General features: G+C 45.4%; 1 protein-coding gene across 2 annotated transcripts in view; it reads left to right on the top strand.

Moving 5' to 3' along the window:
• The window catches only part of LOC122555748 (erythroferrone-like), an 89,547-nt gene extending 78,374 nt beyond the window's left edge, over positions 1-11,173 (top strand). Inside the window, exon 9 of one of the 2 annotated variants that reach the window (XM_043701830.1) lies at positions 10,165-11,173. In XM_043701830.1, coding sequence (XP_043557765.1) covers positions 10,165-10,263 — 99 coding nt within the window. In that variant the 3' untranslated portion in view covers positions 10,264-11,173. The remainder of the gene's footprint in view (positions 1-10,164) is intronic. The other variant, XM_043701831.1, reaches the window with a different exon arrangement.
• Positions 11,174-16,259: the final 5,086 nt, after the last annotated feature.

The raw sequence follows: 16,259 nt of genomic DNA, 5'->3' as shown, positions 1-16,259 counted from the left end.
AGATAGCACAAGATAACTTGCCTTGTAACTGAGCAGCATTGTACAAAACATGAAGACATGATGGGAATGCAACCTTTTCAATGTTGAACTTTCCTCATTTGAGTTTAGGAGTGCTTTGTAGTTCCAACTCTGCCTAAATACCAATTTCACTGACATTGCCCCTCCTGCAGTATGAGGTAGGTAAGGGTCACCTCGAGTGTACCTGCTGACTTCATCTGTGGGAAGTGCACCCAACTCCAGCTCCTCGAGAACCGTGTTAGGGAACTGGAGCTGGAGCTGGATCATTCAGGAGGCGGAGGGGGTTTTTGAGAGGAGTTACAGGGAGGTAGTTACTCCACAGCCACGTGAAGAAGATAGATGGATTACTGTCAGGAGTAGGAAAGGGAACCAGCAGGCAGTGCAGGGATCTCCTGTGGTAGGGGTTCCCTTCAACAACAAGTATACCATTTTGGATACAATTGGGGGGTGGGGAGGGGGTGCGATTTACCAGGGGTAAGCAATGGGGCATAGGTCTCTGGTGCAGAGTCTGTCCCTGTTGCTCAGATGTGAAGGGAGGAAGAGGAGCAGAGCTTTAGTCATTGGGGACTCCATAGTTAGGGGGAACAGATAGGAGATTTTGTGGGAATGAGAGAGACTCACGATTGGCATGTTCCCTCCCAGGTGCCAGGGTTCGTGATGTCTCTGATCATGTTTTTAGGATCCTTGAGGGGGAGGGGGAGCAGCCCGAAGTCGTGGTCCACAGAGGCACCAATTACATGGGTAGGAAGAAAGGTGGGGATCTAAGGCAGAAATTCAGGGAGCTGGGGGTGGAAGCTGAGAGCTAGAACAAACAGAGTTGTTACCTCTGGTTTGTTGCCCGTCCCACATGCTTGTGAAGTGAGGAATAGGGAGACAGCGGAGTGAACATGTGCCGACAGAGATGGAGGGTTTTGGATTCTTGGATTAGTGGAGCTCTTTCTGGGGAAGTTGGGACCTCTACAAACAGGATGGTCTTCACCTGAACCAGAAGGTATCAATATCCTGGGGCGGGGAGATTTGCTAACACTCTTTGGTGGGGTGGGGGTGCATTTAAACTAATGCAGCAGGGGGAATGGGAACCTGAATTGTAGTTCCAATGTACAGGAGGTTGAGGGTAATGAGGTCAGGGATAGGTTTGCAAGGTCGTGACAGGACACCAGCAATTAGGATGTTGGTTTGAAATGTGTGTACTTCATTGCCAGTAGCATCCAGAATAAGGTGGGTGAACTTGCAGCATGGGTTGGTCCCTGGGATTTCAATGTTGTGGCCATTTCAGAGACATGGCGAGAGGAGGGACACGAATGGTTGTTGCAGATTCTGGGATTTAGATGTTTCAGTAAGAACAGAGATGATGGTAAAAGGTGCGCTGGGGTTGGGGGGTGTGGAGGGGAATGGGGTGGGGTGGAGGTGTGGCATTGTTAATCAAGGGTAGTATTATAGCGGCTGAGAGAACTTTTGAGGACTCATCCACTGAGGTAGTTTGGGCTGAGGTTAGAAACAGGAAAGGAGAGGTCACCCTGGTGGGAGTTTTCCATAGGCCTCTGAATTGTTCCAGGAATGTAGAGGAAAGGATAGCAAGGATGATTCTCGATAGGAGCGAGAGTAACAGGGTAGTTGTTATGGGGGACTCTAACTTCCCCAATATTGACTGGGAATATTATAGTTCAACAAGATTAGATGGGTCAGTTTTTATTCAATGTGTGCAGGAGGGTTTTCTGACACAGTATGTAGACAGGCCAACAAAGAGAGATGCCATATTGGATTTGGTTTTGGGAATGAACCCGGCCAGGTGTTAGATTTGGAGGTAGGTGAGCACTTTGGCTGTAGTGACCATATGTTTACAATAGCAATGGGCAGGGATGGGTATATAACACAGGGAAAGAGGTATAGCTGGGGGAAAGGTCATTATTATGCAATTAGGCAAGATTTAGGATGCATCAAATGGGGAAGGAAACTGCAGGGGATGGTCACACTTGAAATGTGGAGCTTACTCAAGAAACAGCTACTGTAGGTCCTTGATAATTATATACCTACCAGGCAGGGAGGTAATTGTCAGCTAGGGGGCTTGAGAAATGTAAGTTAGCCAGAAATGATCTAAAGAGAGGGCTAAGAAGAGTCAGGAGGGGATATGAGAAGTTTTTGACGGATAGGATCAAGGAAAAGATAGGATCAAGGAAAGGCCTTGTAGAGATATATCAGGAATAAAAGAATGACTTGAGTAAGATTAGGGTCAATCAAATATAGTAGTGGAAAGTTGTGTGTGGAATCTGAGGACATGGGGAAGCGCTTAATGAATACTTTTTGTCTGTATTCACATTGAAAAAGAGAAATGTTAGTGAGAATATGGAGATATAGGAAACTAGATTAGATGGGATCGAGGTTGACAAAGAGGAGGTTTTAGCAACTTTGGAAGATCTGAAATTAGATAAGACTCCAGGGCCAGATGGGATTTATTCTCGGATTCTCTGGGAAGCCAGGGAGGAAATTGAAGAGCCTTTAGCTTCAATCTCTATGTCATCATTGTCGACAGGAGTAATGCCAGAAGACTGGAGGATAGCAAATGTTGTTTCCTTGGTTAAGAAGGGAAGTCGGGATAACCCTAGGCCAGTGAATCTTACTTCGGTTGTGGGTAAGGTTTTGGGAAAGGTTATAAGAGATAGGATTTATAGTCATCTGGATAGGAATGATCTGATTAGAGATAGTCAACATGGTTTTGTGAAGGGGAGGTCGTGCATCACTAACCTTATTGAGTTCTTTGAGAAGGTGACAAAACAAGTGGATGAAGGTAAGGCGGTTGATGTGGTGTATATGGACTTCAGTAAGGCATTTGGTAAGGTTCCACATGGTAGGCTATTGCACAAAATAAGGAGTTTTGGGATTGAAGGTGATTTAGCAGTTTGGATAAGAAATTGGCTAGCTGAAAGAAGACAGAGGGTGGTGGTTGATGGGAAATGCTCATCCTGGAGCTCAGTTACCAGTGGTGTGCCACAAGAATCTGTTTTGGGACCACTGCTGTTTGTCATTTTTATAAATGATCTGTATGTGGGGTAGAAGGATGGGTTAGTAAATTTGCAGATGACACTAAGGTAGGCAGAGTTGTGGATAGTGCTGAAGGATGTTGTGGATTACAGAGGGACATATATAAGATGCAGAACTGTGTTGAGAAGTAGCAAACTGAGTTTAATGCAGAAAAGTGTGAGGTAGTTCAGTTTGGAAGAAGTAACAGGAATGCAGAGTACTGGGCTAATGCTAAAATTCTTGGCAGTGTAGATGATCAGAAACATCTCGGTATCCAGGTGCATAAATCCACCCAGTTTGATAGGATTGTTAAGAAGGCATATGGTGTGTCAGTGTTTCTTGGTCGGGGGATTGAGTTTCAGAGCCATGAGGTCATGCTTCAGCTTTACAAGTCACTGGTAAGGCTGTACCTGGAGTATTGCGTGCAGTTCTGGTCACCGCATTATAGGAAGGATGTGGAAGCTTTGGAAGGGGTTCAGAGGAAATTTACTAGGATGTTACCGGTATGGAAGGAAGATCTTATGAGGAAAGGCTGAAGGAACTAAAGCTGTTTCGTTGGAGAGAAGTTTGAGTGGTAACTTAATTGAGGCGTATAAGATAATCAGAGGGTTAGATAGGGTGGACAGTGAGAGCCTTTTTCCTCAGATGGTGAAGGCTAACACGAGGAGACATAGCTTTAAATTGAGGGGTGATAGATTTAGGACAGATATCAGGGGAGTTTCTTCACTCAGAAATTAGTAAGGGGCGGGAAACGGCCTGCCTGCAACAGTAATAGACTCACCAACATTAAGGGCATTTAAATGGGCATTGGATAGACATATGGATAATAATGGAATGGTGTAGGTTAGACGGGCATCAGGTTATTTTCACAGGTCGGCGCAACATCGAGGGCTGAAGGGCCTGTACTGCGCTATAACGTTCTATGTTCTATGTTTTTGAGGACGGTCTGTCTACAAAGGTTATAGTAGGAGATCAGGAAAACCTCTGCCAACTTCATAGGCCATAAATTGTTGAAGTAACAATTTTGTATCTCACTCAGACAGGAAATGGTTGTGTATCCATTATATACCCAATCTGCTTTTATTTTTCAATGAAATCTATGGAATACTGCATTTAATTCTGGTCTCCCGGCTACAGGAAAGATGTTAAACTTGCAGGAGTTGAGAAAAGATTTACAAGGATTTTGCCAAGGTTTGAGCATTGGGGGGGAGGCTGAATAGGCTGGGGCTGTTTTCCCTGGAGCATCAGAGGCTGAGGGGTGACCTTACAGAGGTTTATAAAATCAAGAGGGGCATGAATAGGGTAAATAGACAAGGTAGGGTTTATCCTAGGTAGGGGAGTCCAAAACTAAGGGGCACAGGTTTAAGATGAAAGGGAAAAGACTTAAAAAGGACCTAAGGGGCAACTTTTTCTTGCAGACAGTGGTGAATGTATGAAATGCACTGCTAGAAGAAGTGGTGGAGATGGGTACAATTACAACATTTAAAAGGCATCTACATGGGTTCATGAATAGGAAGTGTTTGGAATGCTATGGGCCAACTGCTGGCAAATGGAAGTAGATTAATTTAGGATATCTGGTCGGCATGGACAAGTTGGACCAAAGAGTCTACTTCCATGCTGTGCATCCGAATAACTCTATGAAGAATAAAGTCTGTTGGATGTAAAACAGGCATGATTCCAACATGACTGTGCCCCATTCCGCCAAGTTAGGTTAAATTTGTGGCCGCAATACTTAACACCCATTGAATCTGTCTTCACTTTAATATACAAATATTTTGGGAACTGTACTTGCACAGTAATGGATACAGTCTGTTCCATTACCATGTGAACCCACGTTATAAGAAAATTGCGTTATAGCAGCACCATTTAAACCAATGGGACCGAAATAGTGTCATAACCAAGACAGATAAGGAAAGTTTGCATGCTACAACTAATAGCCTAAATCCTCCAATTGCATTATAGCCAATTCGCATTGAGGAAATGCACGTTATAGCAGAATGGACTGTACTGAAACACGGAGTCGAAAAGTGTGGCGTTGGCAAAGCACAGCTCGTCAGGCAGCATCCGAGGAGCAGGAGCAGGAGAATCAACATTTCGGGCATAAGCCCTTTATCAGGAATGTGCAAAATGTCAACAGCTTTTGACTCTGATCTCCAGTCCCTGCAGTCCTCAATTTCTCCTGTACTGAAACACAGTTCATCATCCCATAACAGAGAGTGAATTGCTCCCATTTAGTACCATCAGTGGAGTTCACCCTGCAACATGCCTGAGTTGCAGCATATGAGACAATAGTGTATTTCTGTTTACAAGGAGTGGAATCTTATAAGGGCTGGAGTGATATGGGTTATGTCAGGATTTTTGGCAGAATCACACAACAAGTCACAGTGGCTCAGTGGTTAGCACTGCTGCCTCACAGCACCGGGTTTGATCCCAGCCTTTGGTGACTGTCTGTGTGGAGTTTGCACAGTCTCCCCATGCCTAAGTGGGTTTCCTCTGGGTGCTCTAGTTTCCTCCCACAATCCAAAGATGTGCAAGTTAGATGAACTGGCCTATAGTGTCCTATAGTGTTCAATGATATGTAGGCTAGGACCATTAGTCGGGGGTAAATATAGAGTAGTGGGGGTAGGGGAATGGGTCTGGGTAGGTTACTCTTCGGAGGGTAGGTGTGGACTTGTTGGGCCTAATGGCCTGTTTCCACACAGTGGGGATTCTTCTTCTAAGTCCTGCGATGCCGGTCTCACCTTCTGGAGCAATTGGGCATTTGCCGAACAGTTGTTCATCAAAGGAGACCATTGCTTGATTCCATAACTCACCTCATGTACATTGAGCTTGCTATCTTACTAAGCGTGATGAGGAAGCTAGATGACAAGAATTCTTGACATGGCGGTCAGACCGGGCACCTGGTGATCTCAGATCGCCGCTGGCTCTTTGTAGCTTGCCATCTCAGGGCACGATCAACAGGCACAACCACGCACATCCCTCATCTTTGGATACTGCCATCTGACCAGTCTACTAACCCCTTACAATCTTCAAGACACCTCTCTGATCCAGTTGCAGGACACTTAGGATCACAACAACTGGCACTGAAAGGCTGCAGCAAGGAAACAGTGCAGAGACAGCCACAGATTGCACCAGGGCTGCCTGCTTGCTTTCTTAGCGCTTGTTCACTTAGCGCCTACTTGCTTACTCACAGCTTCCGCGCTTTGGCTTGCAATGCTATAGTGGTTAGTATGTTGGCAGTTCAGCCAGAGCTAAAGGCTTCCAGCACTGCCGTGCTGACAAGCTTTTTGGTACAGACACGGGCTGCTTCACAGGAACCCCCCCCCCCCCCCCCCCCCGGGATCTCTCCGGGTTGAGATGTTCTCTTCACGAGAGGGACATCAAAATGTCAATCTAACGCTGCAGCATGTGTCAGCTGATGTACACAACGTACGTTTAGAATCATAAAACTGTAGAATCCTTACAGTGCGGAAGCAGGCCATTCGGCCCATTGAGTCGACACCCACCATCCAAAGGGAATCCCATCCAGACCGTCCTCCCTACCCCATCCCTGTAACCCTGCATTTCCCATGGCTAACCCACCCTGCCTGCACATCTTTAGACAGTGGGAGGAAACCGGAGCACCCAGAGCAGATGCAGGAGAATGAGCAACCTCTACACCGACAGTAATGGGAGGGTGGAATTGACCACCGTGCCACCCTGTTTACTCAACAAAATGACCATATTGCAAACTGGATGGGAGCTCATCCTCACTCCAATTGCGGAGGAGCCACTGTCTTTCAGGAGGTACAATCAGTCATGGGCACAGTCTGCACAAAGTCCTGGGCTTAGTCACAGTCAGTTATCAGCTGAACAAAGAGACCTTGGAGTGCAGGTTCATAGTTCCTTGAAAGTAGAGTCACAGGTAGATAGGATAGTGAAGAAAGCATTTGGTATGCTTTCCTTTATTGGTCAGAGCATTAAGTTTGGAGTTGGGGTGACCTTATAGAGGTTTATAAAATCATGAGGGCATGGATAGGGTAAATAGACAAGGTCTTTTCCCTGGTGTCAGGAGTCCAGAACTAGAAGGCATAGGTTTAGGGTGAGATGGGAAAGATATAAAAGGGACTTAAGTGGCAACTTTTTCACACAGAGAGTGGAGCATGTATTTAATGAAATGAGAGGAAGTGGTGGAGGTTGGTACAATGACAGCATTTAAAAGGCATCTGGATGGGCATATGAATAGGAAGGGGTTAGAGGGATATGGGCCAAGTGCTGGCAAATGGGACGAGATTGGGTTGGGATATCAGGTAGCATGGATGAATTGGAGCGAAGGGTCTGTTTCCATGCTGGACATCTCTATGACAAGCCCAGGAGCAGAAGCGGGTCACTGTGAAGGCCAAGCAGCACCAGGTTCAGGGGAAGGTCACTACAGCAGAGCCCCTCAGGGCCCAGAGGAAGACCACAGGGTTTCACCCCTTCTGCTATATTTCCAGGGTATGAGTGAGACGCAGTGCCAACAATGGCTTCACATGTACCAGGGCACAGAGCTGGAGTGGGCCCTAAGGGCTTCAGGAGTAGGAGGCTACCCTCTCCCAGTGACTGCCGCTTTGAACATCAACTGGCCCCTTTCCGAGAGCAGTGGGAGAACTGTGTTGCATCTCTCAGTTGTGCATAGACAAATGCATCAGGATGGTGACAAATGCCATCTGTGAAAGTTCTGATCACTATTATCACTTCCTGGAAGTGTGTGCCTGCTACCCTGGCATCTGCCATGACTCTTACACCCTAGAACAATTTTATGTCCCCACTGAGCCTGAGGGTCCTGACAAGGCTGGTTACTGGGGGACAAGGGCCATGGCTATGACCATGGCTCATGACATCTTTGCTCAAGCCTCCTGACTAATTAGATTACTTACCGTGTTGAAACAGGCCCTTCGGCCCAACAAGTCCACACCGACCCACCGAAGCGCACCCACCCAGACCCATTCCCCTGCATTTACCCCTGCACCTAACACTACGGGCAATTTAGCGTGGCCAATTCACCTAACCTGCACATTTTTGGATTGTGGGAGGAAACCGGAGCACCCGGAAGAAACCCACGCAGACACGGGGAGAATGTGCAAACTCCACACAGTCAGTCGCCTGAGGCGGGAATTGAACCCGGTTCTCTGGCGCTGTGAGGCAGCAGTGCTAACCACTGTGCCAATGTGGAGCACAGATACAATGCTTTCAGCAGGGCCATGGTGGAGCAGACGATAGGGCTGCTGAAGATTTGGTTCCAGTGCATGGACCATCCGAGAAGAGGGGAGGGGTTAATGTCGGCTTTAATCCTAATAGAGTGTGCTGCATTGCCTTGACGTAGTGTGCTCTGCAGCTGGCAACAATGGGGATATAATGGAGACTGAGGAATGGCTAGGGGGGAGAATGAGAGTCATCTTCTGAGGAGGAAGCCAAGGACAGTGAGAAACACAGCGACTTCAGAATCCACAAGCCAGATAGAACCTGATTGATATCCACTTCCAATAGACGGGAATGAGGAATAGCAGACCATCGTGGAATGTTAAATTATATTGGTAATGATGCTAGTCTTTGATTTGCATTATGGGAGGGAAATGTTCAGAATTGTCCAGTTACTCTCCTTTGTGACAATGACAGGCTGTAGGTGTCGGGGAGGAAAGAGCCACTTAGAGTGGGTGTTTAGACCAGATGTAGTGAAGGGCAGGCAAACTGTATGACCTGATGGTTAAACAATAGCTGGGATAAGAGATGTGGTTGTATGTGCAAGGGAGTGCCAAATGCACCGTGAGTCTTCTGGTTTTGTGGCCGCTGTGCCATTACATTGACAGTGTGGGACAACAGCCAATTGCCAATACTTGTCCGCATGCACAGTGGCCTTTCAAAGTGGTACAGGCAAGGGATGCCAATCTTGCAGCAGATGTCTCCTGAGTGGCGAGGTGTTCTCAGAACAGCATGTGGTAAAATGGGGAATAAGTCAGTCACGAGAGACACCACAGCGGCAGAATAGGTAGTTAATAAGGCAAGTTTGGGAAGATACAGTGAGAAATATTCCTTGGCCTCACAGCAAAATCCCTCCGAAAAACTTGATGTAACTGGCGAAAGTAGACAAAAAAAATCTAAGATCCAGGCTAAGGTAAGTGCATGGAGTTAGGTCACAGATCAGCCATTGAATGGCAGGACAGGCTCGAGGGGCTGAATGGCCCACTCCTGTCCCTGAGTTCCTACGGTGTCCACTATAGATCCTCTGTTGTGTGACAGAATGGCTTCAACGATTTCTGGCTCATTACCTACAGGGATACGTACTCTCCTTCAACCTTACAAATTAATGTTACTCCCCTTGCTCTTTGCTGCAATATTTTCCTTTTCAAGTCTAAAGCCAAATCATATTTTGAAGGCTACTACTGAAACTGCTTCCAGACAGGGCATCTTTTTTTTGGCCTTACATCCCCTCTTACTCTTTTGACAATTGCCTTAACTCTGCGTCATATAAGTACTGACCCTCATTCCAATGCAAAAACCTCCTTTTTTTGCTTACTTTGTCAAAATCATTCAGAACTTTCAGTTCTTCTATGAAATCTCTCTTTAACTTCCTCTGCTGTGAGGGATACAGCCCCAGTTTCACCAGTCTCTCATCCTCATCACTATTTGGGTAAATCTCCTCCACATGTCTCCCATCATATCCTATGTCTCAATCAATAGAGCATAATACCAGGTTTGTCAAACACCATCAAAGTTATATGTCACTATGTTCCTAACTCCCTTTGGAATTGGACCATTTGATTGAGATTGCCTCCCCTTCATTGTCATTCAAATATGCATTACTTCAGATTTCTCCGTTTTTAATTTCAGCTCCATTTCTTTTCCAACTCACTGATGTATTTTAGTTGTTAAAGAGCAAAACAAAATGGCAGAGTGTTCTGTGTTCGTAATGGGGGCTGAACCCATTCTGTGCATGCTTGTTGTATTATGTTCAATTAGCACTGAGCTGTACCTATTACTTGTTAACAGCATCAGCCTGACTGGAAATGCAGTAACAGGGGAAGACGTGTTGCACAAACAGTTACAGTGGGAAGCAGAGGGTGACTGAGTTGGGGTTCACTGGTCCTGACAATTCTGTTCTCTCCACAGGCCATGCAGTATATCTCTGTCTTCGTTGACAACAGATCTGGTTTTGCTGTCACCATCCGAAGTGGCTCGGATTTCACAGGGATCTTCCTGGGCACGTAGAGGCAGCCAGTGGAATGGATCCTTGGACCTGCTCGACTCCCTTCTCTCCTCCTTCTCTCCCACGTTAAGACTCCCTTTGCCAATCCGTCCCCTGCAATATCGCATCGCCCATGAATTTACTCCTGCAGTGGGGAGGGCAGATAGCAAAGAGCACTCGGGGGCAATAAAGACATTAACCAGAATTTTTTTTTGTGTGCGTGTCATGGACCTCTGGGGATATTCTGGAGAAATCTTTCTTTTCGTGTATTTGTTTCAAATGACAATATTTTCCCTGAGTGACTGTCTACTGTTGGGAATATAATATCATTGTATTTCAAAGCTCTTGATGATCAGAAGATGACTTGAAATTTGCTTGCAACCCTGGATGTATCTTTAAAATAAGGAGCTGCATTTTCGCAAACTCGGCCATTCAATGCCCATTTCACAAGCGTGGGGACTGTTTAAAAAGTAGGACATTCTCCCACTCTCCCTGAAAAGCTGCAAATCCCAAAACTTATCCATTCCCTATATTTTAAAACAATTCAATGCATACTGCCTCAGAATTTGCCTCACCTTTTCCAAATGTGTTGTTTTTGTCTCTGGCTCTTAGAGAAGAATGTAGAAGGGGAAAGAATCTGAAGTCTGTATGTTGGCAATGAATCTTAAGCTGGCTTCCTCCCCAGTGAAAGAGAATGGTGTTAGGAGATAGATCCCAGCCCATATTCTACTGCCTGTGTGGCCCAACTCTACAACCATTCCCACACTAAGTGGGCAAGATGGTCAGTGTTAGATCTGGCAAAGTGGTGGGGGAGGGGGGATGTTAGGAGCTTAGAAATAATTCATTATAAATCATAAATTGGTTGAGTTTTGCATCGTATTGCTCAGTGTCTGAGCTTTGGCTTTCAATTGGGTTTGGTTGAAACAAAAAAGAGTAGGTGGGGGGGGGGGCTCCCAAATAGATCATGGAGATGACAGTCTTGGGAGTTGGGAGTGGGATTTGGTGGGTGAAGGGTTGGGATTTCTGATGGGATGTGTGGTCTGAAACCGAACCAAACTGAGGAAAGGGAAGCCCATCGTTTGGCCTGTCAGCTGATAGACAAGAGCTTTGAAGTGGCTGACATGGCGACAAGTTGATTTTTCAATCCTCCCTTGCCTGCCCCCGACGGCAAGGTTGGTACAAACACCAATGGTGCTGTGATCTGACTGACCCGATGCTCACATCCTGGTATAAGCTGCTTTGTTCTGTAGAGTTGATAAAACATTAATAAACATCATTCTGAAAAGAAAGGCCAGTGTGAGATGCACAGACTAACTCAGCAATAGTCAGCACCTCATCAGCTTGTCTTAAAGGACTTAAAGGCTAGGGAGGCTAATTACACCAGAACTTTGCAAACTGCTATTCACTCCTAGATAACCAGTAACCTACCCATAAATCATCTGAATTCCTCATTTGGATTCCAGCCAGGAATTCACTCCTGGCTATCCATTATTCTCAGGTAAAGTGGCAGGATGTTACTGGGCGTATCCCATTGACATCTATAGATAATTAGTGAAGTCTATGTCAGGGTAGAAAGGGACATATTCAAGTTTGCTGATGAAACATGGGTAGGAGTCACTGCTAAATGGTACACACGGAAGCAAAACATTTGCAGAGATATTGAAGCCACACTGTGACAGACGCATTCCAAAATAGGCAAATCCACCTTGGACATAAAAAGGATTGATCAGAACACTTTTGAAATGTTGAGAAGCTAGAAACAATGACGGTCCAAAGGCACTGAGGAATTCATGCACATACAATTATTAAAGTGATATGGAATTATACAAAAAATAATAAGAAAGGCTATTGGAATACTGATCCTTATATCTATAGGATTAGAATGGAAGGAGATAGAAGTTTTGCGACAGCTGTAGTCATGACTCACTGGGGTAATGTGCTGGAAGTAAAGTCAAACTATTCCCGGAGTCATCAGAAATAGGAAATTATTTAGCCACATTATCCCCAATGTACTTGACCGACAAGCTCAGGTTCAAAGAAACCATTGGTTTTTGTGCTTCATAAGAAAATAACTGCTTATTATGAAAAAAATGTTTAACCCATGGCAATTAGAAAATAAGAATTGCTAACTTACAACTCTCAAAGTTAAACTCTATCCCTTCTTAAATTGCCCCCTTTACAAACAGACAGACTGACTCACAAAGACAGACAAGATTTGGAGATGCCGGTGTTGGACTGGGGTGTACAAAGTTAAAAATCACACATCACCAGCTTATAGTCCAACAGGTTTATTTGGAAGCACTGGCTGTCGGAGTCCATCTCCTTTATCATACTCCACAGCCACCTGATGAAGGAGCAGCACTCCGAAAGCTAGTGCTTCCATATAAAGACAGACAACGCATTTTAAAAGTGGAAACGCAAAATAATTAAGGTAATACAGTTTGATAGCACCAGCTTGGACCATTGCTGTATCTATTGTTTCTTTCATTTTCTTCTGATTTCTTTTAGTTCTTTGCTGTTAACAGAAGGTTGCTTCTACAATAATGCTCTCTTTCGTTCACTAGTCCTTTCAGTGTCTTTAAAGATATTTTATTTCTCCTTCAACAGAGACTTGCAGAGAAAGGTAAGTGGAAAACAGCTATCACTGGAGACGTTCTAGTACCTCCATAGAGAAGAGTGAGAGACTGCGAAACTTTTTTGATGCTTTTAGTTCATAGGCTGCATTGGCTTCACATAAGCCACAGTCATCTAGTCAGGAACCAATCAGAACAAATTATTAAGCAATTCTCCCTTAATTCAGAACTGATTAACTCAGTGATGTTTGCTTTTGCTCTCATTGCTCTCGGGAGAAGCATCATGTACACAATTCATAATGTGCTTCACTAAATTCGATTTTTAAAACCAAAGCCACCACAGCCTTAAGCAGTATCTTGCTTTTTAATCTTCAGTCCAAAAAAAAGTGTGTTTTTTACACAGTGGAAAGCCTGCCCTGTGGCTGAACACTTTAACTCCCCCTCCCAATCCAGCCAAGGACATCCAGGTCCTGGGCATCCTCCATCGCCAAACCCAAAACACCCAACATCTGGAGGAAGAACGCCTCATCTTCCACCTTGGGACTCTCCAACCACACGGGATCCATGTAGATTTCACCAGTTTCCCCATTTCCCCTGCCCCCACCTTATCCCAGTCCCAAACTTCCAACTTGGCATCGCCCCCTTCAACCATCCTATCTGTCCATCTCCCTTCCCACCCGCCTGCTCCACCCTCCTCTCCAACCTATCTCCTTTATCCCACCTTTCACCTACCTATCACATTCCCAGCTACCTTTCCCCCAACCCCCTCCCCCCATCCTATATATCACTCAGACCCCTTGGCTCACAAGCCTGATTCCTGATGAAGGGCTTATGCCTGACACGTGGATACTCCGGCTCCTTGGATGTTGCCTGACCAGCTGTGCTTTTTCAGCACCACACTCTTTGACCCTGTTTAGAATGTACCTGGAAAATAATGTTCAGCTCTGGGCACCTCACTTTCAGGCTGATGTGTCAGCGTTGGAGGGAAAGAGCTTGGGTTCAGCACAAAAAACAAAATAACTGCATGTGCTCAAAATCAGAAACAAAAATAAAAATTGCTGGAAAAGCTCAGCAGGTCAGGCAGCATCTGTGGAGAGAATTAGAGTTAACATTTTGGGTGAGTTTGACCCAGTTCTGAGGAAGGGTCACGCAACCTGACACATTGCTTTGACTTCTCTCCTCAGATACTGCCAGACCTACTGAACTTTTCCAACAATTTCTGTTTATGTCTTAGCATGGTCATACTTGGGCTAAAAATGTTCAATTAGGAACAGAGATTGCACAAATCTGGGTTAAGTTGCCTGGAATTTAGAAGCTTGAGGCTAATTCCATCTAATTTTTCAATATATTAAACAGAATTGATAGGACAGGTGGAAATTATTAGCAATGTTTAGGGAAGGTGGGACACTGATACATTCCTGACGAAGGGCTTTTGCCCACAGTGTCGAGTTTCCTGCTCCTTGGATGCTGCCTGACCTGCTGTGCTTTTCCAGCACCACACTCTTGACTCACTACCATTGTACCACGAGAACCCCCAGTTGTTTTATATATAAACTTTCATGAATTGGATTCCAACTTGTGGCTCACTAAGGATGTATTTCATTTATAAACTGACTAAACTATTCTACCAGGACAGGGATTTCAGGTAGAATGGAGAGGAGAATAATAAAAAGGGTGTAATGATATTGGTTTAACAACCACAGCTTTGAGGAGAGATGATGTAGTAGAAAGGCTATCAATAGTCCATGCCAGCTGAATTGAGCCAGGTAAAGGGGGCAGTTGCACCACTGGAGTTATATCTAGTTCCCAAACAGTATGAAGGAGACAGGGCAAAAGTGAGGACTGCAGATGCTGGAAATCAGAGTCTAGATTAGAGTGGTGCTGGAAAAGCACAGCAGGTCAGGCAGCATCCAAGGTGCAGGAAAATCGACGTTTTGGGCAAAAGCCTTTCATCAGGAATGATATGAGGGAGACAGAAGAGTGAGTGGCACGGTGGCACAGTGGTTAGCACTGCTGCCTCACAGCACCAGAGACCCCGGTTCAATTCCCGCCTCAGGCAACTGACTGTGTGGAGTTTGCACATTCTCCCTGGGTTTCCTCTGGGTGCTCCAGTTTCCTCCCACAGTCCTAAAATGTGCACGTTAGGTGAATTGGCCATGCTAAATTGCCTGTAGTGATAGGTGAAGGGGTAAATGTAGGGGGTTGGGTTGCTCTTTGGAGGGTTGGTGTGGACTTGTTGGGTCGAAGGGCCTGTTTCCACACTGTAAGTAATCTAAGAGCTTTGTGGTGGTCAGGAAGATGATATCACATCTAGAGTGAGGCACAGCTCAAGTGAAAATATACTTAAGAGATTACAGAGTAGAGTGGGAATAGAACTGGTAAATCTTTCTCCATTTTAAAAGTTTAAAATCCAGGGGTCTTGTCAAAAGCTTAATAAAGCAGTTGAGTCAGCTGACTGAGGGACAGTTATCAGTCAATCACCTGAAGCCTGCACAGGGCATCAATAGGGGTTAATTCCTGTTGATGCTTAACATGTGTGAATCATCTCAGCACGTTTGAAGAAAGGACTTATTGAAAGTACACAAGTCGGTAAGCTTTGCAAGGTCAGGAAGGAGAGATTGCACCAGAGTGAGTACATATTTTGTGGATTTTTCAGCAGTATGGGAATTTTGGCATTGAGGGGAAGAGGTGCTTTTTGTTAACTTTTTTCATTTATGTTAGCAAGACTCTTTTATGGGATATAATGGGTGGCATGGTGGCTCAGTGGTTAGCATTGCTGCCTCACAGTGCCAGGGACCCAGGTTCAATTCCAGCCCTGGGTGACTGTGTGGAGTTTGCATATTCTCCCTGTGTCTGTATGGGTTTCCTCTGGGTACTCCAGTTTCTTCCCAGAGGAAGAAAGATGTGCAGGCTAGGTGAATTGGCCATGTTAAATTGCCCCATAGTGTAGTTGTTAGTCAGGGGTAAATATGGGGGAAGGGAATGGGTCTGAATGGGTTACTCTTTGGAGGGTAGATGTGGACTTTGTTGGGCCAAAGGGCCTGTTTGCACACTGTAGGAATTCTAATTCTAAAAAAAATTCTAAAATTGAAGCCCAGCCCAAAGAATGATGTTGTGGGAAAGCTGTTAAGTCCATTGGTTGATAATAGCTGTTAATTTGACTATCTGCTGTGGTTCTGTTTGCCGAGTTGGAAGTTTTTGTTGCAAACATTTCGTCCCCTGTCTAGGTGACATCCTCAGTGCTTGAGAGCCTCCTGTGAAGCGCTTCTGTGGTGTTTCCTCCGGCATTTATAGTGGCCTGTCCCTGCCGCTTCCGGTTGTCAGTTTCAGCTGTCCGCTGTAGTGGCCGGTATATTGGGTCCAGGTCGATGTGTTTGTTGATGGAGTTTGTGGATGAGTGCCATGCTTCTAGGAATTCCCTGGCTGTTCTTTGTTTCACTTGCCCT

This window comes from Chiloscyllium plagiosum, chromosome 13 (genome assembly GCF_004010195.1).
Source record: "Chiloscyllium plagiosum isolate BGI_BamShark_2017 chromosome 13, ASM401019v2, whole genome shotgun sequence".
NCBI lineage: Eukaryota > Metazoa > Chordata > Chondrichthyes > Orectolobiformes > Hemiscylliidae > Chiloscyllium > Chiloscyllium plagiosum.
Note: the sequence above shows the minus strand (reverse complement) of the source record. Positions and strands in the feature narration are given on the sequence as shown.